Source organism: Symphalangus syndactylus, chromosome 14 (assembly GCF_028878055.3).
Source record: "Symphalangus syndactylus isolate Jambi chromosome 14, NHGRI_mSymSyn1-v2.1_pri, whole genome shotgun sequence".
NCBI classification, from domain to species: Eukaryota; Metazoa; Chordata; class Mammalia; order Primates; family Hylobatidae; genus Symphalangus; species Symphalangus syndactylus.
This window is the reverse complement of record NC_072436.2, coordinates 56,386,061-56,398,379: the sequence shown is the minus strand read 5'-3', so window position 1 is coordinate 56,398,379 and position 12,319 is coordinate 56,386,061. Positions and strand designations below refer to the sequence as shown.

The window sequence follows — 12,319 nt, the reverse complement described above, 5'->3', positions numbered from 1 at the left end:
AGCCGGCAGGGCGCCTCTGCATTAGAATTCTCCCAGAGAAGCCCGCAGCAAAGGCCTGTGCTCCAAAAGCAAGGGGCGTGACTCAGCCGAGGCAGCAGCTGTTTCTGTTCCACAGACACCTAGCCAGGAATGAAATCTCTCCTGACTCGGCTGTGCCTTTCCCGTATCCTCCTCTTCTTCTCAGGGTTGCTCTGCACCCTCCTCCGCCCCGCCCCCCAGATGGCCCCTGTGACCCTGGGCTCTGCAGTCCTCCCTGGGCATCTCCTGGGCAGTGCTGAGGGGAAGGTCTACTGCCCCACTGCCCATCTCCTGGGAGCAAACCCCCTGGCTTTCATGATGTCATCTGTGTTGAGATACCTGTGACTACCTTCACCTTCATATGTTTCTGGGACAGACAAGGACTGGTGTAAGAGCATCCCCAGGAACGCGGTTCCTCAGAGGCTTCTGGGTTGGAGGCTCCAAAGACATGAGACACACTCACCCAGGACCCCCTGAATGGTGGGGTCCAAAAGGGACACTATGCGGCTGTGACGGTAGAGATATTTATTCTGTGTGAGTCCCCTTGAGAGAGAATTTCTCACCTGAAGACATTATACTAAATGAAAGAAGTGAGTCACAAAAGTCCATATATTGAATGATTCCATTCATATGAAAGTTCAAAATATGGAAATTTATAGAGATAGAAAGTAGATTCATGGTTGCTTGGAATGGGAGCAGGGAAGCCACAGCTCATGGGATTTCTTTCCAAGGTGATGACAGTGTTCCAAGATTACTGTGGTGATGGACGCGCATATCTGTGAATATTCTGAAAACCAGGGAATCATACCCTTTCAATGGGGGAATTGTATGGGCTGTGAATTATAGCCCATAAAGCTCTTTAAGAAAAGAAAAAGATAATGTCTCCCCACCATCTCACTATGAAACATACTGCTATAAATATACAATGCAAAGGAAAAAAGTCGGCCTCATTTTTTAAAGGACCCACTTGCAAGGTGATGCCCCCAGAGGCTGGGTGGGGTCCTGAGATCTGTCAGGGGACAGGAGCTGGGGTTAAGCCCACGGTGGGCTTTGTTCTATGGACAACTGTGGACAAGATTCCCACTATAGACTGCAGGAATCTGCGTGCCAGTGTGGGGAGCATGGAATTTCCCAGGGAGCTGGAAAATAGTCTTCATCAGGTTGGTAAAAGCACACACTGGAACAGGGCAGAAGGTCTGGCCTGACCTCAAGGCCCTCCGCACAGCTGCCGGAAGCTCAGAGCCCAGGCTGTGGCTGCAGCCAGCAAGGTGCACACAGAAGGCTCTGACCAGCTCTCCACGCACTGACTTCCCCTCACTTTTCCTGCCCTTGATTCCTCACACCAGTCACATCTTAAGCCACGTGGGAAGAATGGAGTGGAGAGAGATGACTCTGCAGACAGGAGCTGAGGACTATCTTCTCAGATTTGCCATTTCCAGCTGCCATCTGTGCATTAATTCACCTCGTATGTATTTTACAGTTAATTTTTCCCAAAATAATGACATTGCAACCATAAGCATAGAAACAATGTCACTATCCGGTTTACCTTTGCCTATCCACACTGTTAGAGAACTCCAGATACCTGGCTCCACCCTGAGCCCTTCTTGCCTTCATCAGAAAAACCAAAGAGAGTAAAGAAGGAGGAAAATCATTTCCTCACTGTGAAATTCAGTGTTCCTCGATAGCATGCGTATTGGTCACCCATAAGCGCCTCTGGCCCACGGGGTCCCACTGGGATTCCATAATTGAGTCTCTTCCCAACCATGTGCAACCCAAGCTGCTCCTTTGGGGTTTGGTTCATAAGTGGCTCTAGTTCAGCCACACCCAGGTACCAGGAGACCAAAGGCCCGTTAGCTGACTTGGACACCGATGTATGGCTGGATGGGTCTTCTGGTCCCCACCAGTGAGGCAGCTGTGAGCAAGGCAGACCTCAAGCCCACCATCTCCTGGTCAGGGAAAGTGCCATGTTATCCCTAACCCAATACACCTGTGTTTCTGCTGTGTGCTACAGAGAAGACGTGCAGGACTCCCCCAGACTGTGTGAACGAGGAAGCAACTTAAATTGGTCCTCCTGGGAGGGTCACGTAGCCACCAGGCAAAAGGCACTTAGAAGAGGGGTTCCCAGGCCAGGGCCTCCCTCTTCCCACTGGATGTGCCTGCTGGATCCTCCCATTTCTCCATGCCACCCTCGCATGCCTCCTGAATCCAAGCCCTGCCTATACCAATGTGCTCCTGTCCCTCCGTCAGTGCCCGTTATGGAAAAGGCCACATAATCTGTTGGATCTTAAATTCAACTGTGGATGAAATCTACACACACATTTTATGGTGGTCTGGGCATTTTTATTTAATTGATTTTGCTCCCATTTTTGTAAGATGCACAGTGCATCCCACCAGCCCTGCCACGTGCCTTCGGGCAACCTAAGATCCATCAGCAGACGACACTTTCTGGTCGGAGATGCCCACATCTGATTCCTTAGGGACAACTTGGTTTTAATAAATCCAAAGTCTTCATTGCACTGATTTTTCTACCCAAATGCAATTCTCTCCTGATTGCTTCTCAGCCAAGCAGCTCAGAGAACACCTGTGAAGACAGTGGTATCTCTCACCCAGCAGGTGGGCAGCAGGTGCAGGGAGGGGAGGGGTCAAGGTGCTATGTGAATTCAAACCACAGGGGACATAAGCCTGGGAGGGCAGCCCCATCCTCAGCCCCCCAGACACTTCTGTAGTACCTTGGAGACTTTTGGCCGCAAAGGAATCTCCACATAGGCCTGGAGTGCTCTGAGCCCAGTCGTCATCCAAGTGGGGAACATGTGGATGAGGCTGAGCTGATTCTTACTGCGTGGGGGTGGCACTGGGGCAGATGAGGAGAAGAGAAAGAGAAGTGCAGAAAGTCCCCACTGGGGTTTGTACACGCCTGTCCACAGTGAGGAGCGGGGTTTGTACGTACCCATCCGCGGTGGGGAGCGGGTTTGTATGTGTCCATCCACGGCGAGGAGCGGGGCTGGGCTACTGAGGGGTGCTACTGGCCCCCGTGTCTGCTCCTCTTTGACTGTATGGGGATCACTGACCCTGGCGACATCAACTGGGGTGTATTCTGGTTAACCACGGGACTGTACTTCCCTCATGCCCATCCTCATCCATCCAAAGCGACAAGGCTGACCCTGGTTACTCCATTCCAACTCCAAATCTGGTCATCAGAACACTTCCTGGACTTGGGAATGTAAGGAGTTGAATCTAGAAAAAGAAATAATGAGCAAGAGAAAGAAAGAGAGAGAGAGAGAAAGAGAGAAAGAAAGAAAGAGAGAGAGAGAAAGAGAGAAAGAAAGAAAGAAAGAAAGAGAGAGAGAGAAAGAAAGAAGGAGGGAACGAAGGAAGGAAGGGAGGGAGGGAAGGAAGGAAGAAAGGAAGGAAGGAAGGAAGGAAGGAAGGAAGGAAGGAAGGAAGGAAGGAAGGAAGGAAGGAGAGGGAGGGAGGGAAGAAGAAAGGAAGGAGAGAGAGAAAGAAAGGAAGGGCAGGGCGGGGGGCTACTGACAGTGTGGTTAATTTGTTTTGCCAAATAAAGACCAAAAAGATCTGCTGGTCACTACCATTGCATAAAAGAAAGGACATTTTAATATCAAAGCAAGTAGGAGGGCTAGAATATCAGAAGAAATAGCAGCCCTTCTCATGACAATACCAAATGGCATAAATCCTTTCTCGGAATGATGAATTACTTAACTTCCACCTCAGTTTCCTCATCTGGCAAACGGGTCAGCATTGCTCATGGGGTTGCTGTGAGAATCACTGAGTTATTATTTGTAAAGTGCTTAGGATAGTGCCTGGAATGCAGGTCTGATATAAGTGTTTGTTAAATAAAAAATTAAACCCATATTTAAAAAGTTAATCAGGCCAGGTGCAGTGGCTCACGCCTGTAATCCCAACACTTTGGGAGGCTGAGGAGGGCAGATCACCTGAGATCAGGAGTTCAAGACCAGCCTCGCCAACATGGTGAAACCTCATCTCTACCAAAAATAGAAAAATTAGCTGGGCATGGTGGCATGCACCTGTAATCCCAGCTACTCAGGAAGCTGAGGCATGAGAATCTTGAACCCAGGAGGCAGAGGTTGCAGTGAGCCACACGCCACTGTACTCATGCCTGGGTGACAGAGCAAGACTTTATCTCAAGAAAAAAATTTTTTTAAAAGTTAATCAGAGCAAGAGTGCTGGGGATTGGGATTGAGATCCAGCACAGGGCGCTGGGGGGACTAAAGATGCATTTTTGGAGAGGAAAATGCCTGCCCTGTTCTCTTTGCCTGTGTCCTGTGTTTTTGCACCCGAGTCACCCCATGTGACCGCTGGTCGGGGGCCCTTCCTGGGCTGGGGCTCTCCTCTAGGCCAAAACTCACCCCTCCTCCTCCTCCCCCGCAGATCTTCGGGGGCCTGGTGTGGATCCTCGTGGCCTCCTCCCTGGTGCCCTGGCCCCTGGTCCAGGGCTGGGTGATGTTCGTGTCAGTGTTCTGCTTCGTGGCCACCACCACCTTGATCATCCTGTACATAATTGGAGCGCACAGTGGAGAGACTTCCTGGGTCACCTTGGTGAGTCCAGCCCAGGGCCGCTGATGGTTGTGGGGGGGCACAGGAAGTACTGGCCCCTGGCCCAGTAGGGTAGGCTTTTCCAGTGCCAGGTGAGACTTCTCCTTAGATGTCACCCCACCATGTTCCAAGGCTGAGCCTGCCCAGGGCTCTCGGCAGCAGAATCAAGAGAGGCAGGGACAGAGGCAAGGTCTCCGCTGCCAACCCTCACTGGACCTGTTCTGTGTTCTCCTGCATGACTGCCTTTCCCAGCCCCCACACCACCTGTACCCGCCAGGTGCCTGCCTGCCCCTCCCATTACCTGAGAGGGCCCCGGAGGCCGACCAAGGTTTTGGGCTCCAGAAACTGGCCCTGGCTCTGAGGGTCAGGCCGTGCTTACCATCCGGCTCCTCAGCCACTGCCTTCCAAGCAGGGCTGCCAGAGAGCACTGGGAAACAGAAGCGGCCTTTGGTCGTTATTCTGCATAAATTCTGCTTTGAGGCCCATGAAAAGGTAACTTTTACATGTAGGACACTTGCCTGTTACCTGCTGTAGGGGGTGGTGGGGCCATTTGGCCAAGGCTGTCACTCTCAAAAGCTCTGCTACTTAGACTTTTGAAATCACTTCCGAATCACAACTACACAAAACCCTGTTTTAGTACCTTTTTGCTTTCATTTATTTCTTTATTTTGAGTTGGGGGTCTCATTCTGTCACCCAGGCTGGAGTGCAGTGGCGCAGTCTCATCTCACTGCAGCCTCGACCTCCCAGGCTCAAGTGATCATCCTGCCACAGCCTCCTGAGTAGCTGGGACTACAGGCATGTGCCACCACACCCAGCTAAGATTTATTGTTTTGTGTAGAAATGGGGATCTAACTATGTTTCCCAGGCTGGTCTCAAGTCCTGGCCTCAAGAGATCCTCCTGCACCAATCTCCCAGAGCTCTAGGATTACAGTCGTGAGCCACCACGCCCAGCCCATCTTTGCTTTCAAATATACCAGGAGCCAAAAAATAAGCAATGAAACAAAACAAAACAAAAGAAACAGCGTGGTCCTCCCTCACCCTGCACTGGTCAGTGAGGCCACACCCAGGCTGGACTGTGGCCACGCATGACACTTCTCAGATCCAGGACCAGCTTTTCCCTGGACACCCCAAGCTTCTGGCCCCTCCTCCACCTCTCCCTTGACCCTTCCTCAGGGGAGACCAGTGTCCCATCCCCAGCGAAGTGCTCGCTCTGGCCCCACAGCAGTGAAGTGAGACTCAGCGCAGCAGGGCAGGCATGGGACCTCCGTGACAAGGTTGGGAGGAGTGGGATTCAAAGGAAGCGGGGGGAGAGGCAAGGGGCGGGGGCAGAAGGGACCTCAGCTCTGCATCTGGGCCCTGTCTCTCTCTCCCCATCCCTCTGACACCCCGTCTGCCCTGCAGGACGCAGCCTACCACTGCACCGCTGCCCTCTTTTACCTCAGCGCCTCGGTCCTGGAGGCCCTGGCCACCATCACGATGCAAGACGGCTTCACCTACAGGCACTACCATGAAAACATTGCTGCCGTGGTGAGTCTGGGCACCTGGGGCTGTGTCCACAGTGGGTGGCTCCGTGGCTGGCAGGGTGTGTGTGGAGGCTGCCCAGGCCCTTGGTCTGTTTCCAGCTCACTAACATTTGAGTGAGATCAAATCTTGCCTTCATCCCTGGAGCAGGAAAGCCTCCGAGAAGGGCAGTGTCATGTCGTGCCCAAGACTCCGCTTAGTTGTCTGGCCAGGGCTGCATGCCCCAGGCCTGAGTGGGCTTTGCAGAGGGCAGATGTGTGAGGGGATGAGGCTGCCCAGAGCCCTGTCCGAGTGTTCCCTGAACAATCTTATTTAACATCCATGGCAACCCTACAAACCCAGGATTATGACACCCATCTCACAGATGGAGAAGTGGGGCCAGAGAGTGTGAGTGACTGGCCCAAGATCACCAGTCATTGTGGGGCCCGGCATCAACGCTGGGGGCCCAGTCCCCACACTCTCAGCACTAGTTTGGGGCTGTGAGTCTGACCTCCTGGGTCTCCTGACTCTCCCCAAGTGGCTGTCCACTGAAGCATCCAGCCAGGGGTGGGGACGCTGAGGCCAAGTGGATTTTCTTCTTAAGGGACTGGATCAGAATGACAGGGTAACAGAATATATTGTTTCATCACGTGTTTTTCAGAGCTGTGCATGCGTGCCCTTGCACCAGTCTATGATATAAAACATGCTTCTGACCATGGGTATTGTTAAAAAGTAAGAAGTTTCAGAAAGAGCACTCTTCAGATCTCTAGAACTTGACCTATGAATTATGCAAATCCCAAGGTAGAATGTGGTGACAGATCCTGAGATACCAGCTCTAGTGGCCAAAGCTGTGTCATCCCCTCTTTTTGGAAAGTGTAGGGCAGAGGCTGAGAGAAGACCCACAGATAGGCTTAGAAATGGGGTTGGTGAAGTGCTTCTTCCCGCTCCCAGAAGGAGGGCCCCAGGGGAAAATCCCTCAAAGCCTCATTTGCTGGTCCCTTTGCACAGTTCCGTGCCCTGGGGAAACCACGCACTGCCCTCAAGCTCCCAGCCTACAACTGCTCCCCTGAAAAGGGCCCCCTCAGGATCCTGGCATCCCCCCAGGGGTCCCGCGGTGTGGAAACATCTCCCTTGTTGGCCCATCTCCCAACAGGGCTGGTTTCCAAGCAGCAGCACAGCCAGGGAGCATCTTGACTGATCTTCCTTCCTGGGGAGGCTGGTGACCCACCCTCCATCTTCTTCACACAATCCCATCTAATCTCCCTCTCCCAAGACTGCCTCATACCTCCCCCATCCCAACCAAGCCTTCTCTTTTAACAAACATCAGCAAAGTGTCTGACAATAATTTCCATAAAATTGTTGTGGACAAAGGTTGCGAAATGTAGATGGGATGTGGTTAGTGGGTCAGCACTTGATGGAAAAACCCAGCTAGGGGAATGAACGCCCCTTCCCGCTGGGCAGGTCTCTAGTTGAGAACCACTAGGCTCTACTGCCTTCTGACTTTTCTCTTTTACCTTTTATCAAAGGCAGCACACAGCCAGACAGGTGTGCGGTTACAAGCCCACAGCTTGATGAATTTTCATAGAGCGAACTCCCTGTGTGGATGGTGTCTGGACTAAGAATTAGGGCCAGTTACCAGCGCACAGCTTGATGAATTTTCATAGAGCGAACTCCCCTGTGTAGTTGGCATCTGGACTAAGAATTAGGGCCTGATAAACCACTCCCAGAAATCCCCTCAAGTCCTGTCCCCATCACTGTGCACCCCCACCACCACCCAATTCTGATTTCTAGCACCCTGTTCGGTTTTGCCTGCCTTTGAACTCCATGTAAGTGGAATTATACAGTGGGTACTCATGTGTGGCTTCTTCCTCTCACCCTTGTGTTTGTGAGATTCACCCAAGTGGCTGGGTGTAGATGTGGGTTGTTTGTTCTCATTACTGTATAGTATTCCCTTGTAGGAATAGACCAACAGCTATTTATCCATCCCATGACTGACCATGTTCCCATTTTTTTTAGTTGAGTTGGATAGACACGAATATGTTCATGCAGACAGGAGCGTTAGAATCGAGAACCAGAGTGTTCTCAGCTGGCAGATGCGCCCAGATAAAACCACCAAGGGGAAATCTGCAGGGTGTTCGATGTAAAGTCATGCCTTTCAACTCACGGTATCAACTGCATCCGTCCGTGAGAGAGAAAGAAGTTGGTTACTCAGGATTCAATCCCAGACCCACCCAACCACAGCATGCCCAGTCCAGGGGATACTCGGGTACAGGGAGGCACCTCACACCCTCTCTCACACAGCCTGGTTTTGGAAGCAGTCAGCCTGCCTCACTTCCACTGTGTGGCTACTAATTAGGGTCTGTTCCAAGCTGAGCTCCTCCCACTCTCCTTTGTGGGTGGCAGAGCTGCTTTGCCAAAGGGACCCTGGGGATGGGTGGAAGTCGTCTGGGGCGAGATGGAAATTTCTGGAGAAATCTGGAGGTTTCTAGATTATAGAATGGTGGGCAGTGATGGCTGCAGTTTAGGGAGAGGGCTTTCTGAAGCCAAAATTTGCCCATTCGTGCCCAGCTCTACGTGTTCCCAGTGGGCCGTTTCTTGACCCCACTTGGAAGATGAGTCTCCACTGCTCTTCCTGCTGGGGACTTCCAAGGTGCTTCTGCCAAAGGCTTTCATTGGTCTGGAATGCCCACCTTTTATGGAGGACTGCCCACTGGTGTCTGACTGCTCCTCTCCAGATATGTTCTCTTAAATGTGTTATTCAATAATTCAGCTTACTCACCGCCTCCGGGCAATGAGGGAACCGGCTTGGCCAGGTGTAGGGGCAGGAGAGCAGGCACCCTGAGGGCTGGGGTTGATGAGCATTTTCAGGAGTCACAGAGGCGTAGCCGCCCTAAATGGACGTCGTGCCTGAGCTGGAAACTCTTGACCCCCACCCAAGGTCACAAAACCAAGTGCACAGATTGGACTTGGCAGCAGGCAGGCCTTCAGGGAGTAGGGTGATGGGAGCAGACAGTGCCCAGGAGGACACAGCAAGTCCCCAGCAAGCAGGGCCATCGCTCCAAGGGCCACGGTGGCTGACCGGATGGTCCCAACAGTAAGGCCCCTCCTTTAGATAAAAGCTCAAAATCCCTCCTCCCCTTCTATGTCCCTCACTTCCTATGAAGTCTGGCTCCCTCAGCCACACCTGTGATATTAAGAATCCTAAAACAAAATAATGATAGGGCGAGGATGTCCAGGCAGCATGGAGACTTTCACCAGGACCAGGAAACCCAGGTATTTACAATCTCTCAACCGAGCTACCAGGACCACAGCTGGAGGGCGCTGGTCTCACTGGTGTTGGGGAAGGAAGTTGTCCCTGGAGAGTTACCTGCCTGAGATGCTTTCATTGGAGGGGTCTTTGAGGACTCCATCTCAAGTCAGATGAAACCTCAAGCTGAGACCAGTGTGATGCTGGGTGATAGTGGAGAGTCTTACCTCGCATACCAGGTCCAGGAGACTGTTAGGTCACATGGAGCTCTGTACTGAGAGGATTTGGTGCACACCTGGGCTCAGCAGGGAGGGCGTCCATGTGACGGGTTAGAAGCAATGACAGCCCAAGCTCTCTGGGTCTGGCCCCCCTACGCCATGTGGGGCTGGATGCAGTGCAGGCACTGTGCCTCGCCCTCCCTACACAAACCCATTACCAGCCATTTCTCTTGGTTCCAGGTGTTCTCCTACATAGCCACTCTGCTCTACGTGGTCCATGCGGTGTTCTCTTTAATCAGATGGAAGTCTTCATAAAGCCGCAGTAGAATTTGAGCTGAAAACCCAGATGGTGTTAACTGGCCGCCCCACCTTCCGGCATAACTTTTTAGAAAACAGAAATGCCGTTGATGGTGGAAAAAAGAAAACAACCACCCCCCCACCGCCCAAAAAAAAAAAAGCCCTGCCCTGTTGCTTGTGGGTGCCGTGTTTACTCTCCCGTGTGCCTTCGCGTCTGGGTTGGGAGCTTGCTGTGTCTAACCTCCAACTGCTGTGCTGTCTGCTAGGGTCACCTCCTGTTTGTGAAAGGGGACCTTCTTGTTCGGGGGTGGGAAGTGGGGACCATGACCTGAGAAGGAAACAAAGATCCTCCGCTGGCCCCTGGAGCAGCTCTCGAGAACTACCTGTTGGTATTGTCCACAAGGCTCTCCTGAGTGCCCCATCTTGTGCCATGTTTTAAGTCTTCATGGATGTTCTGCATGTCATGGGGACTAAAATTCACCCGACAGATCTTTCCAGAGGTCCATGGTGGAAGATGATAACCCTGCGAAATACTTTATAAAATGTCTTTATGTTCAATACATTTGTTGGGTGTTTTTTGGGTTTGGGTTGAATTCCTCAGCATCAGGAATGCCATCATTTCAGCTTTCTTTCTGAGGAGTCCTTTGACTTAACCTGAATCTCAAGAGACAGCATCAGGTGGCAGTTCAGACGACGGACACTGTGTGTGCCCGGCCACTGCACTCTCAGAGCCCGGTGCTGGGGAGCCCACCCTCCCAGCTACCTGCCCAGATGGCTTCTCCTCTCTCTGGAAACTGGCCAAGTGCCAGCCAGGGGCAGCTTCTCCTTCCTACAAGACACAACAGTCTGTGCCCCACTAGAACCTCCTTCCACCAAAAGAAAACACGGTGCGCAAGTTTTCATTCACTCATTGTGAAGTTCATCCGCGTGTTCCTGGGCAGTCTGCTTTGTTCCTATTGTGTGGATAATACATTATTTTAGAATTGCCTCGGGCCACTCCATAGGAGAGAAAGGAGAGGAGATTACAGAGGGAAAGGAAGTACGGTGACAAGGAGTGAATGGCACTTTTCAAGTCTGAGATGTCTGGGGTGAAAGGAGATGGGATGATTAGGAAGGAGGCACTGAGTTAGGCACCTGGAAAGCCCAGCTCTGTTATGAAACGCTCCCTTATCCCATAGCTCCGAGAAGTTAGTGCCATTCCAGAGATGGGACGCTGGAACAGGTGCTCGAAGACCCGTGAGCTTCCTGCCATGGAGGTGTGTGGCAGAGCATCTGCAACCTCTTGCTGGCAGCCATGGAGGCAAAGATTCAAGCTTCAGGCTGTAACGGTGTCACGTACCTGTGGTCCTGGCTACTCAGGAGGGTGAGGCAGGAGCATCACTTGAGCCCAGGAGTTTGAGGTTGCAGTGGGCTGTGATGGTGTTACTGCACTCCAGCCTGGGCAGCAGAGCAAGACCCTGTCTCTAAAATAAAATGATAAAATAAAATAAAATAAAATAAAATAAAATAAAATAAAATAAAATAAAATTCAAGCCTCAAGTGGTGAGTTTAGTTGACATTTTACTCCTCTTCAACTTGGAGATACTACAACTAAATTGGTCTATTCAGGAGGTCCTTTGTTAATCCAGGATAACTGGTACCAGAAACCAGCCACTCTTAGTAAGTACACTTCAAACAGCCAACATTTCATAGTACATCATGAGCAAAAGGTTTGATTGGGGCTTTACCTTGAAAAAATTAAACTGCAAATGAGAAATAATAGGAAGTTTGTTACATGTTTAACAAAATTTCCATCCAGTGTTGATTGAGGGAAGTCTCATTTTTCAACAAAACTGTCCACAGGAAGCCAGCAACATATTAATGAAGCTCACTTTTTACCCTCATCAAAAAGAAGTACAAGAAGGAGGAGGAGAAGGAGAAGGAGAAATGGAAGGCTTAGTTTCCCAAGGCCTTCTCAATGTGTTAACATTTTAATCATTCTTTTTTTAAAAAAATCTTTCATATACTCTTTCTCTATTTTTTCTTTAGCCAAAGGCTTTGCAGATGGTTCTCTGACACCACTTTCTTATTCTTTCTAGCCCTGGGCATATTTAAATTTGCAGTTTCATTTCACATTTGACTTGCATCCTATTCACATTGGATGTAAATTGGATGGGCAAGGTTTCATTTCCAGCCTCAAAAAATGCCCCCTTCCGGTCTTGCTCTTCCTCCTCACCCCCCACCCTCACACCCCACCCCCTGTCAGGTTTCTTTGCTCCTGCATCTCTGTTCCCAGCTCTGTCCCTATCTGGCTGTTTTGTGCTTGCAGGTACACTTGTGCGCTGGCGGCAGCCCTGCCAGCCATGGGTGCTGCTCCCCTGGGAGCCCACGATGCCTGGGTAGGAAGGGTTGGGAATGGGGACATTAGAGAAGCCTGCTGCGTGAAGCGGGCTGCGGAGAGGGGCACCGGCTGAACACCTCCCGTGTG

The 12,319-nt window shown here is 51.3% G+C and overlaps 1 protein-coding gene across 5 annotated transcripts in view; it reads left to right on the top strand.

Annotated features, from left to right (window-relative positions):
* Window positions 1-12,319, top strand: part of MAL (mal, T cell differentiation protein) — a 49,548-nt gene that overhangs the window by 17,328 nt on the left and 19,901 nt on the right. Inside the window, exons 2-4 of one of the 5 annotated variants that reach the window (XM_055242660.2) lie at window positions 4,426-4,593; window positions 5,992-6,117; window positions 9,796-10,410. In XM_055242660.2, coding sequence (XP_055098635.1) covers window positions 4,426-4,593; window positions 5,992-6,117; window positions 9,796-9,870 — 369 coding nt within the window. In that variant the 3' untranslated portion in view covers window positions 9,871-10,410. Of the gene's footprint in view, window positions 1-4,425; window positions 4,594-5,991; window positions 6,118-9,795; window positions 10,411-12,319 lie in introns of those variants that run through there. The other 4 variants (XM_063617707.1, XM_055242661.2, XM_055242662.2 and 1 more) reach the window with 4 other exon arrangements.